This window comes from Chlamydotis macqueenii, chromosome 1 (genome assembly GCF_036417535.1).
Source record: "Chlamydotis macqueenii isolate bChlMac1 chromosome 1, bChlMac1.mat, whole genome shotgun sequence".
In the NCBI taxonomy this organism is placed as follows: Eukaryota; Metazoa; Chordata; class Aves; order Otidiformes; family Otididae; genus Chlamydotis; species Chlamydotis macqueenii.
The window spans coordinates 204304194-204329196 of NC_141556.1; the positions used below are offsets into that span (position 1 = coordinate 204304194).

At 43.2% G+C, this 25003-nt stretch overlaps 1 protein-coding gene across 1 annotated transcript; it reads left to right on the forward strand.

Moving 5' to 3' along the window:
• The first annotated feature begins 5343 nt into the window (after positions 1–5343).
• Positions 5344–21457, forward strand: LOC104476124 (transmembrane 4 L6 family member 1). The gene is made up of 6 exons (XM_010115824.2): positions 5344–5460; positions 8685–8864; positions 12283–12348; positions 17778–17923; positions 18692–18878; positions 19392–21457. Exons 2-6 carry the CDS (start codon positions 8694–8696, stop codon positions 19410–19412), a joined length of 591 nt encoding a protein of 196 aa, XP_010114126.1. The 5' UTR covers positions 5344–5460; positions 8685–8693; the 3' UTR covers positions 19413–21457.
• The last annotated feature ends 3546 nt before the right edge of the window (positions 21458–25003 follow it).

Sequence of the window (25003 nt, forward strand, 5' to 3'; positions counted from 1 at the left end):
TCCAGGTGCCTCAGCCTCACACAGGAGTATTTAATCTCTCACAGGTTACCCGGCCAAGCCACGTATCTCTCAGCCTGACTAGAAACACTGCATTGGACCATCTTGACAATGTCAAACAGCTCTGAAAAATGCAATGAACATTTTTTAACAAAATTCATGTTTCTTCAGTATAGTCCCAATATTTACCCTTTATTACTGAAGGCCTCCTGGGAAAGATAGGGCAGTTCAGGGCAAGTTAGGAAGGGAGAAGAAGGATCTCCCATTTGGGTAGGTAAACAGGGGCATTTTTCAGTGGGTACTGCTTTTAGCTCCTAATTCACCTGCACCCTGAGCACATACTTGGACAAACCCCAGTGACAAAACACAGGGATGAGAAATGCCTTTCAGCCACAAGCAGAAAGAAGTGTTGCACGAAACCAGCAAAATGAAAGCACAAACCTCTAATTATTTTAATATTGGATAGTGACAGTGTTGTTCTGTGTTAGGAGCACAAACAACCCTTGACCACAGGTCATGGTTCATTGCCATTTCAGAAAACAGTGGGGCTGGCATGGTGCTGTCCCTGGACAAAACACTCAGGTAATGAAACAAAATGAACTTTGCGATAAATCAGATGAACATGGATACACACAAGCAAGCAGTGGGTAATACTTTGCTGGCTGGGCAGAGCTCGCTGGATGTTGTTTTGCCACTGAAGGCAAAATGTCCCAGAAGATACTTCTGCAGAGTATTGGCTGTGCAACCCTGGGGTGCCCTGGGCTCACAGAGTCACTGAAACCATGAGGTTTAGTCCCAAAGGATTGTCTCTCGGTAGTGGCACAAGTCTCCTCAGAGGCAATGATGTGTGCACTGCCATTGGAGGGGGAAAGCTGTGCTGAGCAGGATGTCCTCTCAGGGAGGAGAGAGAGAGTCTAAGTATATAGGAAAGGGGGTTATGCATTAAAAAAAAAAAAAGGAGATACCTGGGAAAATAAAGAAGGAAAAAAAATTGAAAAATAGTAAAATAGAAGAGAAGGAAAGATCCATCCATGTGACATTTAACCTGTTGTTGCTGTGAAGTGTATGTCCAGCATATGTGTGTTAGGACCACACATATGTGACAGTAACGTACAGTGAATATACCCACAAAGAGTGTGGAGAGCCTCTTTCAAACTTGGTCCAGAACAACTTCCATCTCACTTCTTCAGACTCTTCAGACTATATTCTTAATATAAGCACCATAACCTGCACCACTCAATTATTCTCTGTCATTTGCTATGGCTACCTCTGCTCTGATTCAAGACTTGAGCCTTTTTGCATTGGGCTGCCCCTCATCTTCCTCAGTGCTCTTGTCATGCCACCAGCTCTTTGTTGGCTGGGGTGATGTGGGTCTGGGATACTCTGGGTAAAGGAAAACCTGAATAACACTGGTACTGCCATTTCCACCTTGCTGTGTCTACTTTAACAGGGCATCCATGTGCCCCCTGGATACAGGCAGGCATGTTAACCTGGGTACCTGCTGCAAGAGCAGGGAGCGCTGGCAGGGGCTCCAGGACAGGTTGCCTGCCATGCTCAAGCCCATGAACATGCTTAGAGCCAGCTCATCTCAGAAAAGGTCTCTTAACAACAGTTTGCTTCCTAATTCTTCCTCAGGAAAACCAATCTCCCTTTCCCTCAGTTGAAGAAAATATTAACAGCAAAGTGTCATAGGAAACAATAGTGAGAGATAATTAATAAATTATCAACAGCAAAAAGGGCATTTTCTCATCAGCACACTGCAGCTGCACTCCAAATGGGGCAGATCTATTAATAGAGTAAGCAGGCAGTCAGATATGCCCTTCAAAAAACTGCACCGGGCTATAATTCTTCAGTTTCTAACTCACACAATGTACCACCCAGGGAAACTGTAGGGCTGGAATGGTTTTCATTCCTAGCGTGATGAACAGGATTTTTTACATATTTACATTTCCTCTCTCAGTACCCATGCTACTACATGTAACTGGAAAATTAATAAAGAGTTTACAGCTAAAAGGATAGAAATAAAAAGAGGACCAGAGCTGATGTACAGTAAGTCAATATAATCAGGAGGCATTGATCAGTGGAACACAAAATGCTTTCATTGCCTTCAAAGTCAATATTGCAGGGGGAAAAATAAATGGACACAATTGTATACACTCAGCTTAGCCACTAAACACTTCACAGAAAAACATCTGTTTTTCTAAGTGTTTCAGAGCTTGTTTTTTTCATTTCTTTAGGATGAGTCTGTCACTTCAGAAAAACAAGTAGAAGTAAGACTTTCTAGTGCTAATGCAGACTTTTATTGTGCTCTTAGAATCATAGAATCATAGAATGGTTAGAGTTGGAAGGGAACTTCAAAGGTCATCTAGTCCAGCCCCCCTGCAAGGAGCAGGGACACCCCTGACTAGATCAGGCTGCTCAGAGCCTCATCCAGCCTGGCCTTGAACGTTTCCAGGGATGGGGCATCCACCACCTCCCTGGGCAACCTGTTCCAGTGTTCTACAACTTGCATTGTAAAATTTTTTTTCCTAATATCCAATCTAAATCTACCCCCCTCTATTTTAAAACCATTGCCCCTCATCTTATCACAACAGGCCCTGCTGAATAGCCTCTCCCCATCTTTCCTGTAGGCCCCCTTGAGGTACTGGAAGACTGCTATCAGGTCTCCCTGGAGCCTCCTCTTCTCCAGGCTGAACAGCCCCAACTTTCTCAGCCTGTCCTCATAGGAAAGGTGCTCCAGCCCTCTGATCATCTTCGTGGCCCTTCTCTGGACCTTCTTTTTGGCATTCCTTCTGTACCTCACAATGAGCAGCATTTAGTTCAGATCTTATAAAAGACTGAATATAGGTCCTACTCAGTAATGAGCAAATCTAAAGGTAGTCTTGAAGCAGTAAGAGAATTGTGTTTAATATAGCTTACCAGTATTTTATTTTTCTGTAATGGCTAGAAACCCTAGTCTTTGGTTAAGCCCCTGAACACAAAATGTTGTGCAAACATAGGTGAAAACACTGAACTGATCCCAAACAGTTTAAAATCCATGTAGTACAATAAAAGACAACAGATTGCTGTAGGCAAATGGAAAAGCACAAAACTAATACAATATCGGTTCTGCTCATTGTGCACTTGCTTGAAAAACTGTTAAGCATTCAGTGGAGAATGACACTGAGAGGTATTTGAAATTAAGAGACACAATCAAGCCTAGGTGTCAAGTCTAGACACTAAATGATAAGTGATAGACTAAGTTTGGTAGGATGGGACAGGCTTTGGAAGGTGAAGAGAAGAAATTTTAAAATGCCAGTAAAGGAATGTATTGTGCTGGGGACACAGCACAGATGGGAAACGACAGAGGTGAGCCTTGTACATCACCCTGGCGGGCTATGAGCCAGGCAAAATCAGAGAAAAACAGAATCAAAATCTAGGATGCTGAGCCCAAATGAGAGTGTTAGCTATGTGCGGATGGGAAAGGTGGCACTTTAGAGATATTATAGAGTAAGAGTCTATAAAAACTCCAAGCAATCAGGATATGAGATTTAGGGGGAGGGTTCATCTTAAAGTGTCATTATGAACTTTCCTTATTTGCTTCTTAACTCTCTACACAAGCTGGCAGGTCCCCTCCAGGTGCACCAGCTGTCAGTGCAAATTGCTGATGGTCTTCAGGTTGTTCTAAATTTAATTCTTTAAATGTTTTAAATGCCCTTAGACCTTGTGCCTTTGACCTGTATGAAGATTATCTGAGACTTACTTTGTTCTTTTTCCTTGAGGTTGAAGCATCACGACATAAAATAAGGTGAAATGCTGTTGCCACTTGACGTGAGGTGAAGTTTGGGGCACTGAGTTCAGTGGGTTCAGCTCAATTTCCCTCCTTTTTTGCCATTTGTACTGTAATGAAGTTTATTTGCCCAAGACCACTCTATGGGCTTTTAAAAGACTTTTACTAGCTATGGGTCAGTGATGAAGACAATCTTCCCGGCATCCTCTGCTGCTGGTGGTATTAAATATGCAGCCTGAGAAGTGAGATCCCAGGCTTTGACTCCATGCTCTTGCAGCCACCCTGCCATACTGGTAGTCCTCATTGATAGGATTCATCTGACCACAGATGCCAACACTTAGGTCTGAACAAGTGTTAGAATTATTTCACCACTAATGATTTATTGTAACTTTACAGTAGCTCCTAAAATAGGTCTGGTGATTTTTTCCTTAAAAGTTTATATTACCCTTACTAGGATTAAAGGCGGTCTAGGGTTACATCTACCTCATGGACATCTAAACTCATGTGAGATAAACGCCTCCCTACACAACAAATCCTTCATAGTGAGAAATTTTCTCCAAAGATGAGAAAGAAGATGAGAGGTGGCAGGGTGGAGAGCAGAGTGTTTTGCATCTTTGCTTTCACTCAAGGCCCCTTTTTTGTGATCAAGTCACCTTTCCACCTGGATGTTGAGAACAAGGCAATGGCAGGTGCCTGCCAGAGGGGATGTGTTTTCAGTCGAAGAGAGAGCTGAGCATATTCCCAGCATGACTGGAGCCAAATCTAACCTACTGAGTAACTTATGTATTTATATGGTTTAATGTTTTGACATTTTAACAGCTATTAGTATCACATTTTCTAGAAAAGAAAATGGCTACATCTCTCTTTCCTCAGTATGAGTCATCATCCTGTTTAATTTTAACATTTCTTTATACCCTTTGCCGTGTTTTTCATTTCTTGGCCCATCCCTAGTGTCTCTTCTACCTTTCTCATCTCCTTTGCCAAAGCGAATCTTCAGTTTCCCTTCCATATTCCTACTTTCTCCTCCTTGGAATTGTGTTTTTCTTTCCTTGTTTCCTCATCTGGTCACATCTTTCCCTTCTCTCCAGCCTTTTTGCCCTTATCCCTCTTTTTTCCCCTGTCTTATTGAGAATTTTCTTTCCTTCCCTTCCCATCCCCACTCTCCTCACCCAGCTGTCCCAGCAGCACGCTTTGTAGCAAAGCGAGTGCCAAATTCTGTGTGGAAGATGACTCCACACCAATGGCTGTACTTTGCTGTGCCACCACCTCGTCTTTCAGTCACATTTTCTGCCACGCACCCATTGCTGTTCTTCACGTGTTTGCACTCCTGCCATCTCCTGCCTCTCCTCTCCTGCCAAACTGTGCACGGCTGAAATGGTTGTGGCAGTAAAAAGGTCTTCGCTGCTCCAATCTGTGTGTCCCGAGGGGCTGAAGCATTGACCACTGGAACACTGCCTTAAAATAATCAATAATGCCGAGCGGCACGCCAACCTCGCACTGGCCAACCAGGGATAACTTGGGGTATTTCCTCATTCTCCAGAGAGAAACAGCTATTTGTTTAATAGAGGCCATTGCCCGAAAACATCGCCGTGCCTCCCGCAGACCGCCACGCTCCAGGAGAGAGGAGCCGGAGAACCCAAAGCCAGCTGTGGGGAACTCTGGAGCCTGGAGGCCATCTTACCCCTGTGTAGAAGGTAAGCAAAGGTATTTACCTGCTTTCCTCAGCATTAAAAAGCAAAACTTTCTAAAACCCTAGTTAAAAATTAGAACCTTGCTCTGGCTGCCTTGCTTAATGAAGCTGTAGAAAGTGCTTTTGTTTGCTGAATTAATAGAGTGTTTTGAGTGCTTGTGGCAGCCCAGAGTGTTTTCTTAAGTTGTAATAACATGGTCAGATCCTCTGATGTACACGGCGGTGAAGCAGCATTGATTTGGTGACTGATGTTTAGGTAAGTTCTCCTTGCAGTTTGAAGTGGTATTGAGATAGGTCAGAGAGAATGGGCTGCAAACCCCTACTCTTCCAGCCACAGCAGCATCGTCTTCCTTCGCACCGGGCAAGAATCGGGCCCTCTGGCTATGTGTGAAAGATGCAGAAGAGAATTTATAACTCACCTACGAGACTTAGTTTTTCTAGAAGGAAGCCAGGCTGTGCCTGTGCTTGTTCACTTCTCTCTGGGAGCGGGGAAAGTAAGTGAGGCTGGGCAAATGCAGGGAAAAGCAGAAGCTGGAGTGAGATGGGAAAGCAGACAGGCAAAAGTGAGTGTAAAAAAATAGCAAATGCATTGGGCATTTGAGAAAAAGACAGGTGAAACAGCCAATATTCTTTCCATTTCTCTCCACTCCCTCCTCACTTCATCTTTCATTTGCACATTCTCAGTCTGCTTAGATTTTTATCTCTTTGAGCTGGGGCTTTTTTCCAGAGGCTTGCAAAATGCCCTGCCCAATTTTGAGCACTATATAAACAACAGGTAATGACTGTAAACCAAGAAGCATCTCTGTTCACACTGTTGCCTTCTGGAATAGTTTAATGATAGTTAACTTGTTTTAAAGCTGGATTTAAAAGCATAATGTGATTGTAAAGTGCTCAGAAGATAAGGGATATAAGCACAGTGCTTTTATTCAACTCACAGCAGCAGAGAACAATGAATATTTTTTGCTATAGAAATGCAAACTTAGAAGAAGTCTCTGGCAGTCTCAGCTATCTCACAGCAATATACAGCATCCCATAAAGTCTTTCTGTTTTCCTTATCGGTTACAGAGAGCTGAGGGAAAAAAAAAATATTACAATGCGGGTAGTGGAACACTGGCACAGGTTGCCCAGAGAGGTGGTGGATGCCCCATCCCTGGAAACATTCAAGGCCAGGTTGGATGGGGCTCTGAGCAACCTGATCTGGTTGGAGATGTCCCTGCTCCTTGCAGGGGGGTTGGACTGGATGGCCTTTAAAGGTCCCTTCCAACCCAAACCATTCTATGATTCTGTGATTCCTGCCTTACCTCACCTCTTCACTGTCTTCGTTCTGTCAATGAAGCTGGCTTCAGCCTGTCTCTGGCTTTCTCAAATATCTTCATACTGTCTTCCACCTGGGCATTTTGCTTGGGAACCCAACTGCAATTGATTTCCATACTCCTACCCTGCTTAATATTTTCTCAACACCAACTTCTGTCACAAAACTTTCAGGATTAGCCAACACACATGACTACATTGAGGGACATTTCACTGTTTACTGCCTTGGTTATTACAAAAACTGTTTGCATGTAGCAAGAGCAGGCATGCGTGCGTGCATGGGTGCGTGTGTCCATGTGTAACACAGGTGTATGTATTGAAACGGTGTTTATCCAGATTATCTTCCTTCTCTTACATTTTATAACTTGCTCAATGTAGACCAAAGCCAACTTTGTCATGAACTTTCAGCTTTCTCTGAGGACAGAAACCTGCAGATTGACATTTTGTATTTTTAAGCATTTGAAAGCCTTCAGCTGGAGTGAAGCTTTGATAAAACGTTATGAAGAAGTTGTGATCAGTTTATGCCATAAAGTTAATGGCAGTGTGAAAGATTCAGTAAACTCAGTTACAATAGTCTGAAATTTCTAACCTGACGTGGAGAAATACCTGTGTATCAATACTTTTGAATTGGTCAGCCTTTTCTCTTTGGCTGGAGATCACAGCGTGCATGCATTACGAGCTGGAGTTGCTCACTTTGGTGAAGGGGAATCTAATAACAGCCTACATCAAATTTGTAAAGAAGTGACAGAAGGGATAGAGTGATGGGAGAGGATACAACAAGGAGCAACAGCCTTGTTTACAGCTTGGGAGATTCAGGCTGGACCTGAGGGAAGACCTTTTCACCAAGAGGTTGGGGCAGCCTTGCAACAGGTCACCCACAGCGATGGTGTCAGCCTCATCCTTGGGGGTTTTCAAGGCTCAGCTATGCAAAGCCATGGCTGACACAGTGACCTAGTGTTGGTAGTAGTCCTGCTTTCAGCAGGAGGGCAGGCTGGAGAACTGCGGAGATCCCTTTCAAGCAGTGCTTAATTTATGTTGAATCTTTGATTTTAAAAGATTATATTTTGATTTTAAAAGAAGAACCTGACCACTGTGAAATATTAAGCTGTTGTTTTACACACTGTGACACATCTCTGAAAACGAGGTGGGATGGCTTTGTGACTTGCCCTTAGCAAATAGCCACAGCATTAGACATGCTTCCAGTTTTTCAGATATTTTACCGTGGATGCCAAACAACCCCGTAACCCACAGTGTTATCTACCCTTTCTGCAGAATAAGCACATCACAGGAAACAGTAATGACAGTTTCTCCATTTATTGCTGACAGTGTATTTTTGACCGAAATAGAGAAAATGCAGGTGGTAGGGGCCCTAGTGAGGTTCTTCATTCTGCACCAGTGCCCAGCCAGGGTTGAATGTTTCTATGGCATTCTTTGCAGTCATTTCTTGCTCTTCTAGACCTTCAGTGCAGGAGATTTCAAATCAGCTTCCCAAGACAGTTGTCCCAGGTAACCCAGTCCATCCACCTCCCCTTCCACCCGAGGCCTTAGCCCCACCATGAAGTTTGCCAGCCAGCATATCAGTTTATGTGGCCACAGTTGTGTTACTGATGTTTCCAATGGACAAACAACTGTTCATTAACGACAAAAATGAAACTCTCCATTCATTTCATACCAACACATATTTACTCCTGGCAATTTTAAATAAATCCAATTATAAATTCCAATTTTGAATAATTCCATTTTAAATAAAGACTCTGAAGGGAACAGGCTCTGTAGAAGAGAATTGTCTGTGTAAGCTTTAACTGGAACGTTTCTTGCTTCAAAACTGATTCTTCTTTCATTAAAGAGGAAAACTGATGAAATTCCATGCTCCCTGTGCTGCAGTAACCCACACCTCCCTGCGTTTTTTCTCCGCAGAGAGCTGCCATGTGCACAGGAAAGTGTTCGAAGTGCATTGGGATCACCCTCTTCCCACTGGCAGTGTGTGCCATAGTCTCCAACATCCTGCTCTACTTCCCCAATGGACAAGTTCTGCAGCTCAGCGAGATAACCGATCTGGTCTGGTTTTTCCATGGCATTGTGGGAGCTGGGATACTGGTAAGAGAGAAGTGTTGCTACTGTTTCTTTTAGGTTTTTGTTTGCTTTGTTTTAAATTCAGGGCTAAGAAAACCCCTGTTAACAAAAAATGTCATAGAAATGCATAAACATAAACATTTTTTGCATAAATATGTGAGCAGTTTAACTGGGAAGTTGGATACGGGCCTGAGAAAGCACATTCAGGCCTGAATAAGTCCCTAATCACAGGAATGCAAGGTATTCCCGAAGTGTCAAGACTCCAGTCAGGAGGAAGCAATAAGACTGACTTCTCACTGTGGAGAAGGGTGACATGGGTGTTTATGCTCCATGAGTCAAAGCAAAGCTGAGGTCCTAAGCTCAGCTGGAGGTGGTGAGTTTTCACTATTGCCTGCACCCCCTCGTTACTCCTCTAACTGATTTGTTGCTCATATAACTCACAAGAAACATTAAGGGCAATACTGAAACATGTTTCAGTAGGTGTTCGTTAGAGACCCAGCCAATGCTCAACGAATGTTGAGCTGCAAATGGCTTAAATCCCAAAAGCCCGCTGTGTTCCCACACACCCACCCACCTCCTTTTGGGTTTGATCTGGTTTGTAGGTGCTTTTCTACAGCCAGTTCTCCATTCCACCACTCAGAAAAGATCACTTTTACATGAATATCTATAACTAGAAGGGAACATGTTTGGGAATACTGATCTTTCCAGTTTGTAAGAAAGCCTACTCCCTTTGCACTCTTCCAATTATCCACTCAAGTGCAGATAAAAAGCCGAGCGAGTATGACAAGTACTGGCTGTTATGCAGCCTGGGCAGATGGTAAACTGGCACAGAGCTGGCTATGCGCCATCAAAAATGAATGTTTAAGATTAATTAACCTAGAAAAAAGAAAATTTAATGCACAGTCAGGCTATGATGCAGCTGCCACTTAAACCTATGGAAAAGCTACAATGGATGTGGTTCAGACTCGTATTTCCCAAAGCAGAAACATAGTATAAGATCATTCACTAAATTGTTCTCCACCAGCAGCTTGCCTGCGTCTTCTTCCAGCTACTGCCTGGGCCTATTACTCATTCTAAGCTTGAACGTCAGCATGAGTTTGTGGAAGGAAGCCTAAAGCAAGAAGTGGAACTACATGAGAGACCTGTGGAAAATTCATATCGCTGCAAGCCCAGGAGTCATTGGCGTTCAATGAAAGGAAAGGCAGATGTTAGGCAACGTGCCTTCTTTTAAGGCTTCCATAGAGGCTTGCCTCTGGCCAGCACTCCGTACATCAAAAATGAGAACAGCAAGGGAGAAGGGAGGAAAAATTTGCATTCACCTTCGAAACACAGCATTAGGAGTAATTATTGATCCACGAACAATGCTGTTGAGTGTACCTGTTTTCCAGACAACAACATGACAAATGCCTACGGGTGAAGAGAAGGGGAAAGAAAGCGTTATCATCAGCGCCAGGTGCTGGAAGCATGGAAAAATTAAGACTGGCTTCTGGGCTGCATAGGGAGCTAAGCGAGGGGCACAACTGGAGCCTGGGCTGTATCCTGACTCCACAGTGAGGACAGGCCAGATTGCACTGTTACCGCATGCACTCAGCTTCTCCTCAAAGGGAAGTCATGCCAACAGGTTGCCCGACCTTCGAGAATCTCCCTGTAACCAGGACACAGCCTGCAGAGACAGAACTGTGGGGGAAACTTCATAACAGTCTGGCCTGGCTCTGTGAACTAGAAAACCTGCCTCCACCTGGAAAATTCATCCATAGACTGATACCTAGATCATCAACGCACTCTTTGTCTGAGCAGCCAGCCCCACCCTTTCTCCTCTGCTGCTTCTCTAATGGAAATGTATATGACGTGAAACCTCTCCATTTCCTTATTTCAAAAGTTTAGGGTGTAAAGAGAGGAAGATTGGATCCGTGTGTCATAGTAATGTCTTTCCTGATGGAAAGCCTGTGTGCAACACTGAGAAATGCCTGACTGAGCCATGGCTCACGCACAGCCCTCATTTTACTGACAACAGCCAAATACAACGAATTCCCATTCCCATGACAAAAGGCAGGTGTTTATAATCAGGCACCACAAAAAAAAAAAAAGACAGCTGCCAAGCAAACCCTTCATCCTGAGCCAGGCTAATAAAGGACAGAAAAGTGCTCACAGCTTAGATGGGGAACCTCCAAAGAAGAAAGGCAGCCTTGGAGGAAAGGGAGTGTTGGTTTGATGGGCAGAGGTTACAGCTCTCCTTCTGAGTGCCAGACAGTGGCACGTTGGGGCTGAAGCTGCCTTGGGGACCACATGTGATTATTTAAGAGCTGACTTCTTTACAGAAAGAGGAACGTCTTTTTAACCTCCATGGTCTACATCTGCAGGTCTCCAGCTGTGGGCCAGCAACCACTGCAGGTGCTGCAGGCTGCCTCTGGACTGTGCATAAAAAGGCAATGGAGAGAAAATCCTTTGAAAAATATTTAGCGGCCTGCAAATCTAAACAGGTTTCATAACACTGTCCTACACAGTCTAACAGAGATATTCACACTACACAAATAAATTCCCTGGGCTTCATTCACCATGGACATTCTGCTCTTCCTGCCTACGTGGAACAATATCTCTCCAACATCTAGTCAGGCTGTTTTTACAGTGTTTACCTTTTTTGTTTGTTTATTTGGAGGGGTTCTCTTTCTTTTATTAACTTTACAGGGACCATTTCCTAATTTGTCAAATACTCATTTCCTTGCGTTGCTCTTTGTGATGCCTACACAAGCAGTGGTGGGCAGAGGCGAGGCAGCAGGAGTGCTCTGGCCGCACAGCTAGACCCACAAAAGCTTTCTTGCCCTCTAGCTACCAAACTGAAAGCATCTTTTCCTATCTCCAGAGTGCGTCTGTAAGGTAGCATTATATCCGGAGATAGAAATGATTGCTGACTCCATCGTATCAGCCCAGCTCCACCTGATAATTGCGATAGAGAAAGCTGACGTGAACTGGGAGTTCCCTGATGAGTGAAGTCCATTTTGTAGGTTTTCCAGAAGCTTAGCAGAAAGAACCAAAGTCAGATGTGTTTCAGTAGGTTAAGACGAATTTCTCAATTATAACCCAGAGCAGGATGCTCAGGGGATTTAAACTAGCATAATTCTTACTCCAGTGATGCACCTTTTCTCAGAAAAAAAAAAATTCAATTTTCTCAAAACTGACATGTTTGTCCCTGCTAAAAAGAAGCAGTGTAGCTTCAGCAGTCAGAATTACTGTACTAGGAACTTTCCAGCTGTCTCTAGCTGTAATTCCAGGCTTCCTCCTGAGTTACTCTTCAGCAAGCACCAACATCTAAGCAGGTGTAACTCAATAGAGAAGAGGCAGAAGGTGGTTTGCATTTGAGGAACATGATGCCCCAGCTCCTAGACTTTAAAAACGATCCCAGCACAAGTACTGCACACCAATTCAGCTTGTGCTTCTCTCACAGGTTATTTTGGCGGCATTCATGATGCTGGGAGCAGGCGGAGCAGGATGTTGCGCTAACAGATGTGGGGTAAGTGGATATTTATGTGTTGAAATGGCACTATAGGGTTTGCACAATAGCTCTTAAATGGCTGCTCAGCAGGTGGAAATGTACAGTGACAAACCATCACATCACCATCAACAGCCATGTCAGGGAAATGCAGAAGAAGAGCTTGATCTACAGCGTCCCTGGGCTGGGGCTGAGAGCTCAGTTATCCAACAAGAATGTTATGATACTGCAGCCACTGATATGAGGGAGATTAAACTCAGCCAGGGCAGGTACTGGATCATTTAGCCACATCGATGAGGGCAGAGGAGGGCAAAGATACTTTGCTTCATCCCACATAAAGTAAAGCACGGCTCCAGCTTCCTCCTGCTCAAGGCAATCCTAAAGACTGAGACAGCTGCCTGTTCCTTCTGCTTTCACCTAGTCCTGTCTCCTTCATACCCTTCCATGGCAATTTGCTTTTCCACAGGTTCATCCCTGCTTGCCTCTGTAGGAGCAGATAGGTCCCCTACTTTGCAGGCCCGTGCTAAAAGCCTGAGCTGCCGCTGCTGGCACTAAGGAGCCAGCGTTGCTTCCTGGAGGCTGGTTGCCATGGAAGACTTTGGCCCATAGCACACATTTGCCCAAGCGTTATTCACCTGAAAGGTGCAAATGCAATTTGGGCTCTCTGTCATCCACAGAAAGGCTAGAGAGACTTTTGCCCTTGATAATTAAGAATATTATAAAGCAACATGTTAGACAGACATCTTCATTAATCCTCAAGCCCTGGACACAGACTTCTATGTGGCTATCATTATGAGCAAGAAAAAACTGACTTAGAAATATTTTTCAGTCTGCAACCTTCCCAGAAGCAGCCTGGAACGAGAGATTCCATACAATAAAGCATGTGTCTTCTGTGCTCTTCAATTAATATTTAGTTTGATCCATGAGAAGACTCTTCAAGATGTTTTACTTAATTAGTTATTCATAATACCAAAATAACATTCTTCATTAGGATGTCAGCAAGTACTTCCCAAGGGACATGCCATTACATTCATTTTACCAAATGTCACATGCACAGAGAGGATGCTAACGATGGCCAAGTGAGCAGTTGCAGAGCTGGGATGTGAGTCTAGGCACCCTGAATCCGGTGCCTGAGCCAGCTGCTTCTCCTGGTTTTGAGTGATGTAGAAAGTGGTGGTAAAAAACAGCCCTACTGTGGGTGTTCCTATCCTCTGCTGAGTGTGGTAAGTCATGAGGGGAAATTCAGCTGAACCAGGCTCGGTTCACATAGCATCTCAGGTCTCCCTTCTCCATCCTTCATCCCAGCACTAAATATTATAAAGCCAAGCATCAAACTTCCCCAGACTGACTGGGTTCCCCAGCCCACTGATGCAGGCAGTAGCACAGTGTCATCCAGCAGCCCACATCTGCAGACCCCGAACACTCCTCTGCTCCACTCTACTCTCCTTTCACTCTCTGAGCCATTCCTAGCAGCAGCACATAGATGCCAGGTATCCTGTCTGCACCTTCCCATCACTGGTCATTTACCTACAAGCTGTTCCTTCTCTTCCTTATTTGCTGTTACAGAGGGATACGATAGGCTTTGTTAAGAAAGTAATTCGATTACGCACTGCTATACTTGTCTAAAGAGAGCTAGCTAATGGCCAGGTGATGAAGCTACTTGAACCAAACTAGAGAATAGCCTCAGTGAGGACAGTGTATCTTTGAAAATGCTGTCTTCTGGGACTGTGGGAACTGCCCACCTCTTTAAGGTGGAAAGGGGTGAAGCTCTACAAGTCAGTCTATGGTTTAAACAGAATGTGGCTCAATGTAGAGATGAGATGGGGACATGAGCAAAGAGCGAGTGGCTATGGATGGCATGAAGAACAACTGTTTCCCCTGCACAGCTCCTGGGGAACAGTGATTTCCAAGCATGCAAAAAGAGGTGGGTATTGCAGGGAGATCTGAAGGCTAATGATGTGCTTCTTCAGAAGAAACCTCAGGAAAACTTTGCTTTGGGGATAGCGGGAGGAAATGCACAGACATCCACAGGAAGGTTGCTCAGATGCCCTGTGTGCCCTGTATGCCTTGGCTGTATACCCAAGGCAGGGTATGGTGTGAGTCACCAGGAGCTGGAGAGCAGAGCAGCCCTGGGACTGGTTCAAACATGCATGATGGCAGAGACTTCCCAAGGTGCCAGAACTCCTTACGAGGTGGGTCTGGGTGAACGTGACATGGGATCTCCAGCTCTTGGTGGCTTGTCCACCAACTCCTACCTACTGGTAGAGAAATAGCCCACAGTGGAGCTACTCAGGAGCCTCTGTAATCCAAAGGTTAGTTTGCCCACCTTTCTGCTTTGGGGATCTTACATATAAAATTATAATTTACACTGAATACTCAGCATTGCTTTTCATAGGGAAAAAAAAAGGCTCAAGAACTAATACCAATCAGAATTATTATTCAATCAGCACATAACCATTTCTCTCAGAGTAGGGACTGTATCCTATTATATTTTGTGCAAACCCTGGTTTAATATTTTCAGACTTCATCACAGCCTTTACTTGCTGCTGAAGTATCAACAACAGTAATAATAATTACTAAATTTCTCATCCTTTTTGTCACCTTATTGAGTTCTTCAGTTCACAGTGATTATGTGCTTCATTGAGTAAGTTTTTTCATTAATCTATTTTAAATTGTTGCCTGCAAACATACCTAGATGGCTCCTTGTCCTTGCATTATAGAGTAATGATTTTGGAAAGTAGTAGGTTTAGAAAGCTTCCGTGTCTTGCAGGTTAGTGTGTACATATCTGAAAGCATCCATTGCACTGGGACAATGAGGAAAAAAGGCCCCCAAAATACAGGTTCTGCCATTGCATCAGCAAACATACTCCAGTATTTCTGTCTAAGCCTTCCTTAAGAGTTACTAGTAAAAGAAGAATAGTCATAACATCCTTCCAGACAAACGAACCTAGATAAGCAAAGATATCTGGATAACCAGACAGGATATTAATTCCACAAAAAACACCTCCTGAGAAAGAAATAGAGAAGAAAGAAATGTCCATGAAACAAGAACCAGAGCAATAAAAAGCAGCACAAGCTGGGACAGGAGGAAGTTGGTAACTTCACCAAAGCAGCTGATGCAAATGCTCAGAGAATGAAGGCTAAAAGTCTTCATCGGCTCACGAGAGATGATACAATTGTGTGAAGGATAAAGCAGGGAAAATATTAAATGAAAACTGGCAAAAATAATCAGCTAAACTTTTGCAAGAGGTAGAGAACAGGCCAACACCATGTGAAAATAATTTCAACAAACTCAAGCATCCCAGCTTAGATGCTTGCAACTTGTTGCAACTCAATACACAATGTGGAAATATTTTTTTTTTTTAACTGATACAGCTAGGGAAATTCTAAAAGGTTGAGATGATGTGATAGTTAATAAAATTGTTGGATTTCCATAGAAAATGGGACAAGCTTCCAGAAAAGACTCCAGAAGAGTAATATAATGGTGAAATGCCACTCTGTGTCTAGAAAATGCCCAGGAGAGCAAATTTTACAGCTATAGCAACTTCAGACTCCCCTTTCAGTGACAAGTAGTCTTTGTCTATATAAATAAGTGCACAGTAAAAGGAAACAGGTGAGATGAAGCAGCCATGCAGCCAACAGATTTCAAATGAGTAAATCATGTGTCAAAGAATAGTCATCAGAGATAGCACTGATGAGTACTACTAGTACGAACCACTATCATGAACCAGAGTAGTAGCAAAATATCATTTGACTTTTTCTATCATAATTGTCTTTGGGATGCCCATACTGCTATGCTGTGCTAAAACTAATTGCTAGCATAATTAAGATCCTTCAACCAAGATGCAGAATGCACAATTGAAGTAAATGAGAAAAGAGGTGGGGAGAAGTGATTCTGCGTAGGTAGGAGTTTCAGACAGAGTATCAGACACTCATCTTCACCACGAGGCATGGCTGGTGATCTTATTATGAGAGACAGTGCATCAGCTACAACCCAGCACTGCTTGGGTCTGGAACAATACACTAAATTACCTACATTTTGCTGATAGTGAAGCTCTGCTAAGAGGTAACTCAGCCAACATGCAGATAAAGACATAAAGAGTGTCCAGCTTTGCCAAAAAAAAAAAAAATCAGTTATGATGAAATAAATACCATGAGAAATTCCAGCAGCTTCCAACTCAAAGATTGCTTTAGAGGTAAAAGGACACACAAAATTAGTTAATTCACACACTGGCAGCATGCAATGTTGTACAGAAAGCAGTAATGTCATTGGCTGGCAGGTTAGAAACTGCATTCACCAGCTTGAACACGTTTGGCTAGTAAATAGTTTTCAAGACTGTGTCACAAATGTGCAATGTGGATGGTGGATATTTCCATTTGATTCTGTAATACATTAGGAGAAGGTTTCTACCTTCCATGTGGGCTATTAGATTTCACTGGTATTTGCTGGCAACAGGGAAATGTTGCCAGAGGTATTTGGCTTCAAACCCAAGTCATGGACGGGAGTGTTTCCTCAGCCGTGCCTCTGCCCTGACTCCGAGGCAGTCTTGCTGCCTCGTCCCTAGTCCAGGTCTTTCCCTGGCTCTGTCAATCTGCTCCAGAGTTTCCTTTTCTCTTCTCCTTCTTAGCAGAGTTGTGAGCAACCACAGGCAGGGGACTGTTAACAGGACCAGTGGGAAGCCTCTCCCAGAGCTCTCACCACCAGGAGCACCACCTGAGATTCTTGTTTCTATACGCAAACAGCAACTAGATACATTCCACCTCTTACTAGAAAAATACCCCAAAACAGAGCAAAGGTAACGTTTCTGTGGGAGTGGCCAATGTAAAACATACAGGTGCATTGCATATAATTCAAATTCACCGCTGGTCCACTGCCACACACAGCACAATTAGATTTCTCAACACAAGCAGTGGTAACTGTATGTCATGCTGTTGCAAAATGAAGGAAAGCAGCAAGAAGAAAGGCTCTTTTGCATGCTTTATCAATTAGCAAAAACAACTAATGCATCTTCTGTTGCTTTCATACCTTGTTCAGTAATTGCTTGCTAGTTTCTGTTGGTACAACGGCTGAGAAAGGTGCTCTTGGTGAAGAGGTGGAAACGTCAAGGCTCATGATGTGGACCACATCAAGCCAGTACTGGCTTCATATTGACTTTTTGAAAGAAGATCAACAGATTTTTCATAATTGATTTGCCAAGTATAAAACTCCGAATAATTAATGCTCTGGACTTATCCACCTTTAAAAGCAAGACAAATACATTCTGAAATCTTTTCATATCTAGGATAGCTGCACTAGTAGAAAAACTGAACTATTTTTATTACTACAAATATCATACTATTATTATTAATTTCAGCATATAGTAAGAAATGTTTCCTTCCGATTCAGTGTAAGCTTTCCTTGCTACTTAGCACCTCTATGCATGCGATGTTGAAGGTCTTTTCCCTTTTAGATGCTGCTGTCAGTGGTCCTGGCTGTGTTGGGATTCGCAGGAGGAGCATATTGTGTGGTTATCTCCTCACTGGGGCTGATTGGGGGCCCTTTGTGTGACACAGGTGATGGAGAATACCTCTACCCTTTTAGGAACGACAGTCTGGAGTGAGTATGACTTACAAGCTCTGCCAACTTTGCTTTTCCTAATCCCCTTCATGCATATCTTTTTATAGCAAATTTTAATTTTTCCATGGTGGTGGTCCACCCGATCTACAAATAAATTCACATTTTTCTGAGCCAGCATGTCCCAACTGGTCATCTCTGATCAAGCATCATCTCTGAGCAAACTGCCTGAGCTGCTTCTGTTGTGCTTGCCAGCAGCCCCTTGTGCAAGCTCCAGCACACTTTCAAAAGGCTGCTGAGCTGTGACTCCAACCAGAGTCAAAAGGAACTGCTCAAAAATATGCCATATTAATCTGTTAAATCATCATGAATTGAGTCTACTCTACCTACTTCTGAAAAGCAAACTAAAAATATTTTCTAACTCTTTAAAGTTAACCCTGGCAACCATGCTTTTCAAGCCAGAGCAAGAGATGATGGATGGACTGGGCTGAGATACCACAGCAGGAATGAAGAACATGGAGACACATTTAAAAAAACATTAGGGGCTCTTCCCTTTAGTTATTAGCACTGCCATAAAACAAAAGCGAGATTCTTGTGCATGCAACAAAGTACAGATGTGGCGCTCTTCCCTAGTGATCAATTGCACCTCTGCAAAAACAGTTCTGAAGAGAATCATCAGCTTTTACCAATTCTAGTAGAATTTGAGACGCACTTTGTGCAATCAGGTTCAGAAACTATAATGTCAGAAAAATAGAAAGAACTATCATTTTTATTTTCCTATATATTGCCAATTATTTTTCTCTATTGCAGAGACAATTATTTGTTCAACCAGACAACATGGAGCATTTGCAAAGAACCTGAAAACATCATCCTTTGGAATGTCGTCCTTTTCTCTATTCTCCTGGCCATTGGTGCGATTGAAGCTATTCTTTGTTTCATTCAAGTCATCAATGGACTTACCGGCTTCATATGTGGCACATGTATGAGGAAAAGAAAGGTTGGTATGCAGTAAAAGGTATCAGAGTGCTTTACGTTCTTATCGCTTTTCTTTTTCAGGATCTGGAAATGGTACATGATCAGAGAGATCTGCACAGCCCCTGAATGAGCTCCTCTGGGGAGCTGACGCAGGATAGGTGCATTTGCAGACTGTCTCTCTTCATCACATCGTAGTCAGGGACAACTCTGTTCTCAGATATTTCAAAACAGCAGAGCCAAGTGATGTACTGACATACTCAGTTGCATGGTTATGTTCCTATTTAAGAAGCCTTTTTTTCATAAAGTGTAATGACCCCCAGCATCTGTAAGTGAGAGAGATGAGAAGCAGAGGTGCTTTTATTTGGTCAACAGTAGTAAAAATATCATTTTACAAAATGGAAGAAGACCTCTTTCAAGTTTAATTTATCACCACTGCTTCCTTTTTACTGTTTATTTTCATTGTACAAGATGCTTGCAGTACGTCTGATATCCCTCTGGAATATTAATTAATCATCTTTCATTCATTGCCTTTCAGACAAATATTTCCGGAATGTGAATGACCTGCAGGGGATGCCAAGATAAGCCCTGAGTTGTCAACTCACATACAATAAGGATGGTGCACTGTGCTATATTTATGGGCAGACAACAAAGAAAACCCAAAATCTTTAGGAGTTTCATGGGGCAAAATAAATTTTTTTATCAAAAAGTCAGGCTGGAAAAAGACTAGATCATTTAGGTTTGAGACTCCAAATTTTCATCTCTAAATATTCCTGCTAAATCTCAGGCACTGGAAAAAACACTGATCTGTCTGGTCCTGACTGCCGTACTTGTGCATAAAGCACAAGGGTCCCTAAATCAAAGCTCACCATTTGCCCTCTTGTGTATATGGGAAACTGAACCCTTGTTACTGTATGCATTTATCAGCTGCACGAAGCAGGCACTCTGGCTGGATGTACATAACCTTCCATCCCTTCCAAACCTGACCTGGAGCTCACCTGTCTGTTCCTATTAACTTACTATCCAGGTACTCCCAGATTTAAACTAGGAAGCACAGAGAATATATCGAGTAGTATTTGTGACACCGCAGAGGCAATTGAAGCACACAGTTTTCAGCCTCCCTCAACCACCCTTGCGCCAAATCCCCTTGCGCTCATTTGGTAGCTTGCTCTCATGTTTTACAAAGTCCAGCACACTTCTAAACCAGTTCTTCAAGGGTTTTCAAGAGATGTGGTAGCTCTGGAGTGGCATTTAGGTCAATACAGACAGTAGGACTTGGAGCAAGAGTTTAGCAATGTCCAGTTTAACAAAAAGGAGGAGAAAGTCAGCACCAATTTTGCCCTCACAAGACCGCATAGGAGTCTCACTAATTTCCACACAGGTCTGTAGAGCTGTTGTAGAATAGATCACATGGACAAAGCAATTAACTAGTAAAGATAAACATTAAATAGATGAAGTTGGCAATTACGTGCAGCTTAGTAACAAATAAGAGATATAATCTGAAAGGCAACAAATTGCATCAGTTTTAGTGTTACAGCAACAGTAATCCCAACCAGGAACTGCGTAATTCCCCATCGTCACTCAAGATCAAGCCTTTGATACTGAAGTCCATGACTGGCAAATTTCAGAAACCCCATCATTTCAGTGACTTCCTCAAAGGCTGATTCTTGGACATGCCACAGACTTCCCTGAGTCAGCCAGACTGCAAAACGATCATTATCCATCCTGAAGGCATGTATGCAGTTATGAAAATATAAATATATTTAAAACACTTGGAGTCTATTTTTCAAAGAGAGGCGTTTATGTTTTCTCAGCCAAAAGTTGTTCGTACTTCTACATTGCAGCATGGGAGCAAGTTATTTGAACACAGTTATTGCAGTCACATATGACTGTTTGTGCTGTGCTCTAATGCAGCACACAAACTCCTTTATACAAAATGGGGAAGAAAATCTCAGTTGTGCCAAGATGAAGAGCACCAGTCCACTTCCCTGGAGCATAGCTTCACCCTTAGAAGCAGGAAGTTTGCCCCATAAAACGTAAAAGTACGTTCTGTAAAAAAAAAGTAAGACTTGTTGAAGTTTGCAATCATGACTAGGTGCATCCAAACCTGCCAGGTGGCTTAACAACTCATATTCATTGTCAGCAATGAAACCTGGACAGTGCTACCATATAAAGCAGACATCAAAATAAAGCCAACTGATTCAAAAAGAGTCAAGGAGGCAGCTAGAAGTAAGGATATTCAGCATGTAGTCAGACAGAGCGAGACTCCTTCATCAGCAGAAGAGCTCTATGAGCTCTTCACAGTCCCTAAATATCAGCCCTGCCCTCATCCTTTAGTTTTACATCCCTGATTCTAATCTCTGTGATAAAGCCAATTTGGGCTGAGCCAGCACCAGGAGAGGGAGAGATACCCGCTGGCACACACCAGCTCCAGCACGGGAAAGTAAAAGCACTGTACTGCTGCCACCTGCTTGTTCCAAGCTGTCCTGCCCTGGGGATGTTTAGTGTCACATCTGTGTCCTTACGGGGACACCCTCTGTCCTGCCAACTGTGTGATCACTGGCCTCACTGATACATGTAAATATTAAATATTGTTGTTCTGAAGTTATTTTTTTGCTTGATTTGTGTGACCACAAGGACTCATGACTTCAAACTAGCTCTAGTAGGAAAATACATGGAATAACACAGAAAGTAGAGTTAAATTCATCTTGTCTAACTTGAGCCACTGAAAAGGAGTCTTTCCTGGGGTAGGCATCAAGCCCCATAGTCCATGGAGAGAGGCAGCCTTCCCTCAGCCCATACTGAAAAAGATGTCTAAAGAAGGCATGAGGAATTGCCTCTTCAGGCAAGATTCAATTGCCCACCCTAGACAGGAGCATCTGGTGCCATTTGAAGTGCAGTAAAGCATCCTGCTCAGCCTCTGGATGCCACTCCAGGTGGGAATGGTCTCCCACGTGTCCTGTGTCACACCTGGGAGCCACTCACAGATTGCTAGAGACCCAAGTGTCTCAGCTGGAGCTAGCAATCCAGAGGTGTGGGTGACCAAAGCCATGTTTGCCTCTTGCAAACACAAGGAGGCTAAAAATTCATTTCACCAAAATACCTGAAGGTGGCTAAAATTAGGTTAAATCACTTCAACTCATGGCTTTACGGATCCCTCAAATCACCTTTTACACAAGCCTGAGCTCTCAGCAGTGTCACCAGAGTCTTCTTCGGGAGTCGGCCAGCACATCGCAAGAGAGGCGGCTCCTCACACTGAGCACTCCTGAGACCTGTTGGAAAATGGCTACATAAGGCTAATAGCAATAATTTTGGTTGGGACAGTGAGTTGGCTTGACTAAAGTTAAAATATCTTGTTGCAGAATTCGTATTACTACAGATTTTAATTTGGTTTGTTGTTTTTTGGTTTTGGCTTTTTTTTTTCCTGAAATAGGAAGAATTATTTCAGTGAAATCTAATAAAGGAAAAGAGGCATTTTGTTTCTGAAATGTTTTATGTACAGTACACATGAAGAATTTAGTAAAACTAAGGAACTCATAATATTCTTATATATCTGTCTTTTATCTCTATTAATCTTCTATCTAACTACCTACCTACCTAGCTATCCAGCAATCTGTCTTTTCTATATCTATCAATCTTAAATAATTAATGGTCAAAAACTCACACAGGCATAATGGCAAAATATTTGGTTAATTTTTATATTTATTACTCACAGTGTAGTCTCACCACACAGAATCTCATATAAACTGTAAAAATGTGTTACTTTCTAACAAATTATCCCTCTCTCTTCTGCATTTGAAACTCATGCAGATCAGCCACTTGCAAATCCACGTTGGTTGGAAGAGATAATACTTCTAACATGTGAGGAAAAAGTGTTCGTGGGATTGACTTGGGATAGGAATAAAGCTTTAGACCATGCACACCATGTGAAAAACTGCAAATGTTTGGAGACAAGTGGCCCCATGTTTCAGCTGCTGGGATCAAGGGCATGATTCAGATACCTGGGTTGGAAACCACCGACTAGTTCATACGTCTCATTTCGAGAGGAATTGTCAGATCATTTTGATGCAAATAGCTCAGATGCCTCAGGCCCTGGTGCTCGGTTTTTCTTGCCGGGCAGAGAAAAGCAAACCAAACCAGTGAGAGGTTGGTCCCCGCAGACCTTCCTGTGCCATGGCCTCTGCTCTACCACCCCATCCCCAGCCCAGTGTCTCTCCTCATAGGCAGCCACTTCTTTGCAAAGAAACTTAAAAAAAAATCCTGAAGGAAATAATTATTTAAAAACATGACCAAAAATCACCTTTCCAGATTCTCAGAGTACCTTATTTAGTTTCCCACAGAGCATCAGCTCACTGGGCTTGTCCTTTTCCAGAGAAGTGACAGGGGACAGCCACCCTTCAGAAATGCCCATCCCTGTGGGACCTCTCTCACCCCACAGCACATGTTTCCTCCCGAGCCCATGGGCCACAGAGGGCCGTCTAAACCTCGTCATCAATAATGTTGCACATTTAACCCAGAAAGGCATGGCAAGGCACAGAGGCCACTGTTGTATTCATCTTCATTTCTTCTGGTTGGTTAGCTTCAAAACTGAGTAGCTGTAAGTGCTCACTACAGTGCGAATAATTTCCACCACAGATAGAAAACTTCCCTGGCATGCAGCACTCCTCACTTTCTTCCAGACACTCCTTTATCAACCACCCATGTCAGCGTTTGTTGCATTAAAGTCAAGCAATAAGAAGAGAGTAAGAGCTCAGCTGAGTGTCCCCCAGGTAGATACTCAGAACCATTGGAGATACACCAGAATATCCTGTCTGCTGCTCCAGAAGGGCATGTCTCCCACAGGAGCTCTGAAGCACCTACTTGCCCATGTGGACATCTCAGAAACTTTAGAGCATCTCAGGTGGCACCAGTCATCTCTACGTGAGCAGCCAGATCAAGCCCTGAAACACCTACTGGGTACAGCGGCACTGCTCTTAAATGCAGCCCTGAGTCCAGCAGACTGACACCTACCCTCGCCCTGTCCTGTCTCACAGAACCTAAAGGAGGTCAGTGAATCACGTCCTAAAATTGTATATTTGTCCCTATGGGTTATGCAGGGAGCTTCGTGTGAGTGATGCAGCAGCAGGCACCCAAAGCTGCAGCCCTCCGTCGTGTGAGGAGGTGAAGCCCACCTCACACATCTCTCGATTAGTGCGATTTCTTTCTTGGGGGGTAAAACAGATGCATTAGCTGAGAGTCATCTAGTGGCAAAAGAGCACAACAACAGATTCAGTGAGGAATCGATCTTCTGGTACAGCCTCATGATGTTTACAATCCTCCTTCATCCCACAGTGTAAAGTTTTCACTTACATTTTGTCTTATCACATCTGCCCTCCACCCCTCTGGCTGTTTAGATGAAGTTTCCCTGTAGATTTTTATGCCTGCCACTTTTTATTGTTTTTTTTTTTCCAAGAGATAATAAAAAACAGAGTCAGTCCAGACATTCTCTGTGGATGTCAAAGAACAAATTCAAATCTTACTTTGGACATGCTGAATTGAGTTGGTCCCCACACAAAGGATGCAATGCCAGGTGTTTTCCAGGGGTGCCTGGCTGCAGAGCAGGCTGAGACCTGGCTATGTGCACCTTCAGCCACATGGACCTTCAACCCTATTCTGTTCCTGCCTAGGAAGTGTGCGGCAAAACATTTGTTCATGGAAAAAGTTTAGTGCATATCTGTGTAAAAAGCATTTTTAAAGTTTTTTAAACATTTTGAGCAAGGAAGGCAACCCAGAGAAACCAACGCCTCCATTGCCACCAACGGCTCCATTGCCACCGACAGCTGCAGTTTCTGTGACTTTGTAGCGGGTACAATTAAGGTGAAAGGGAGTGTTTCTAATTACCACCCAGAAAATGTGCCTTTAAAATGCAGTGTCCCTTTTTGTACATAAATAATTGAGTCAAAGTTAAAAGCCCTTACTCAGTCAAAATAGCATCTGATTATAAATACAAAGGAATATTTCTCCCGAGACGGGATAAATAATCATCTGGTTGTCAGGTTTTTCATCTTTTTTAATTTTCATGTTTTTAAAAACACTTCTTATGGAGTCTTCCCACCAGATCACTGCATAACCTGCCAAAATCCTTATTTTCCCTTGTACAGAGAGGTGTTA

Excerpts from the sequence above, each read along its gene's own strand:
- LOC104476124 (XM_010115824.2), top strand. The coding sequence starts at position 8,694 with ATGTGCACAGGAAAGTGTTCGAAGTGCATTGGGATCACCCTCTTCCCA. Across the intron at positions 12,349-17,777 it reads GTTGCGCTAACAGATGTGGG|ATGCTGCTGTCAGTGGTCCT; the intron begins GTAAGTGGATAT and ends TTTCCCTTTTAG. Across the intron at positions 17,924-18,691 it reads TTTAGGAACGACAGTCTGGA|AGACAATTATTTGTTCAACC; the intron begins GTGAGTATGACT and ends TCTCTATTGCAG.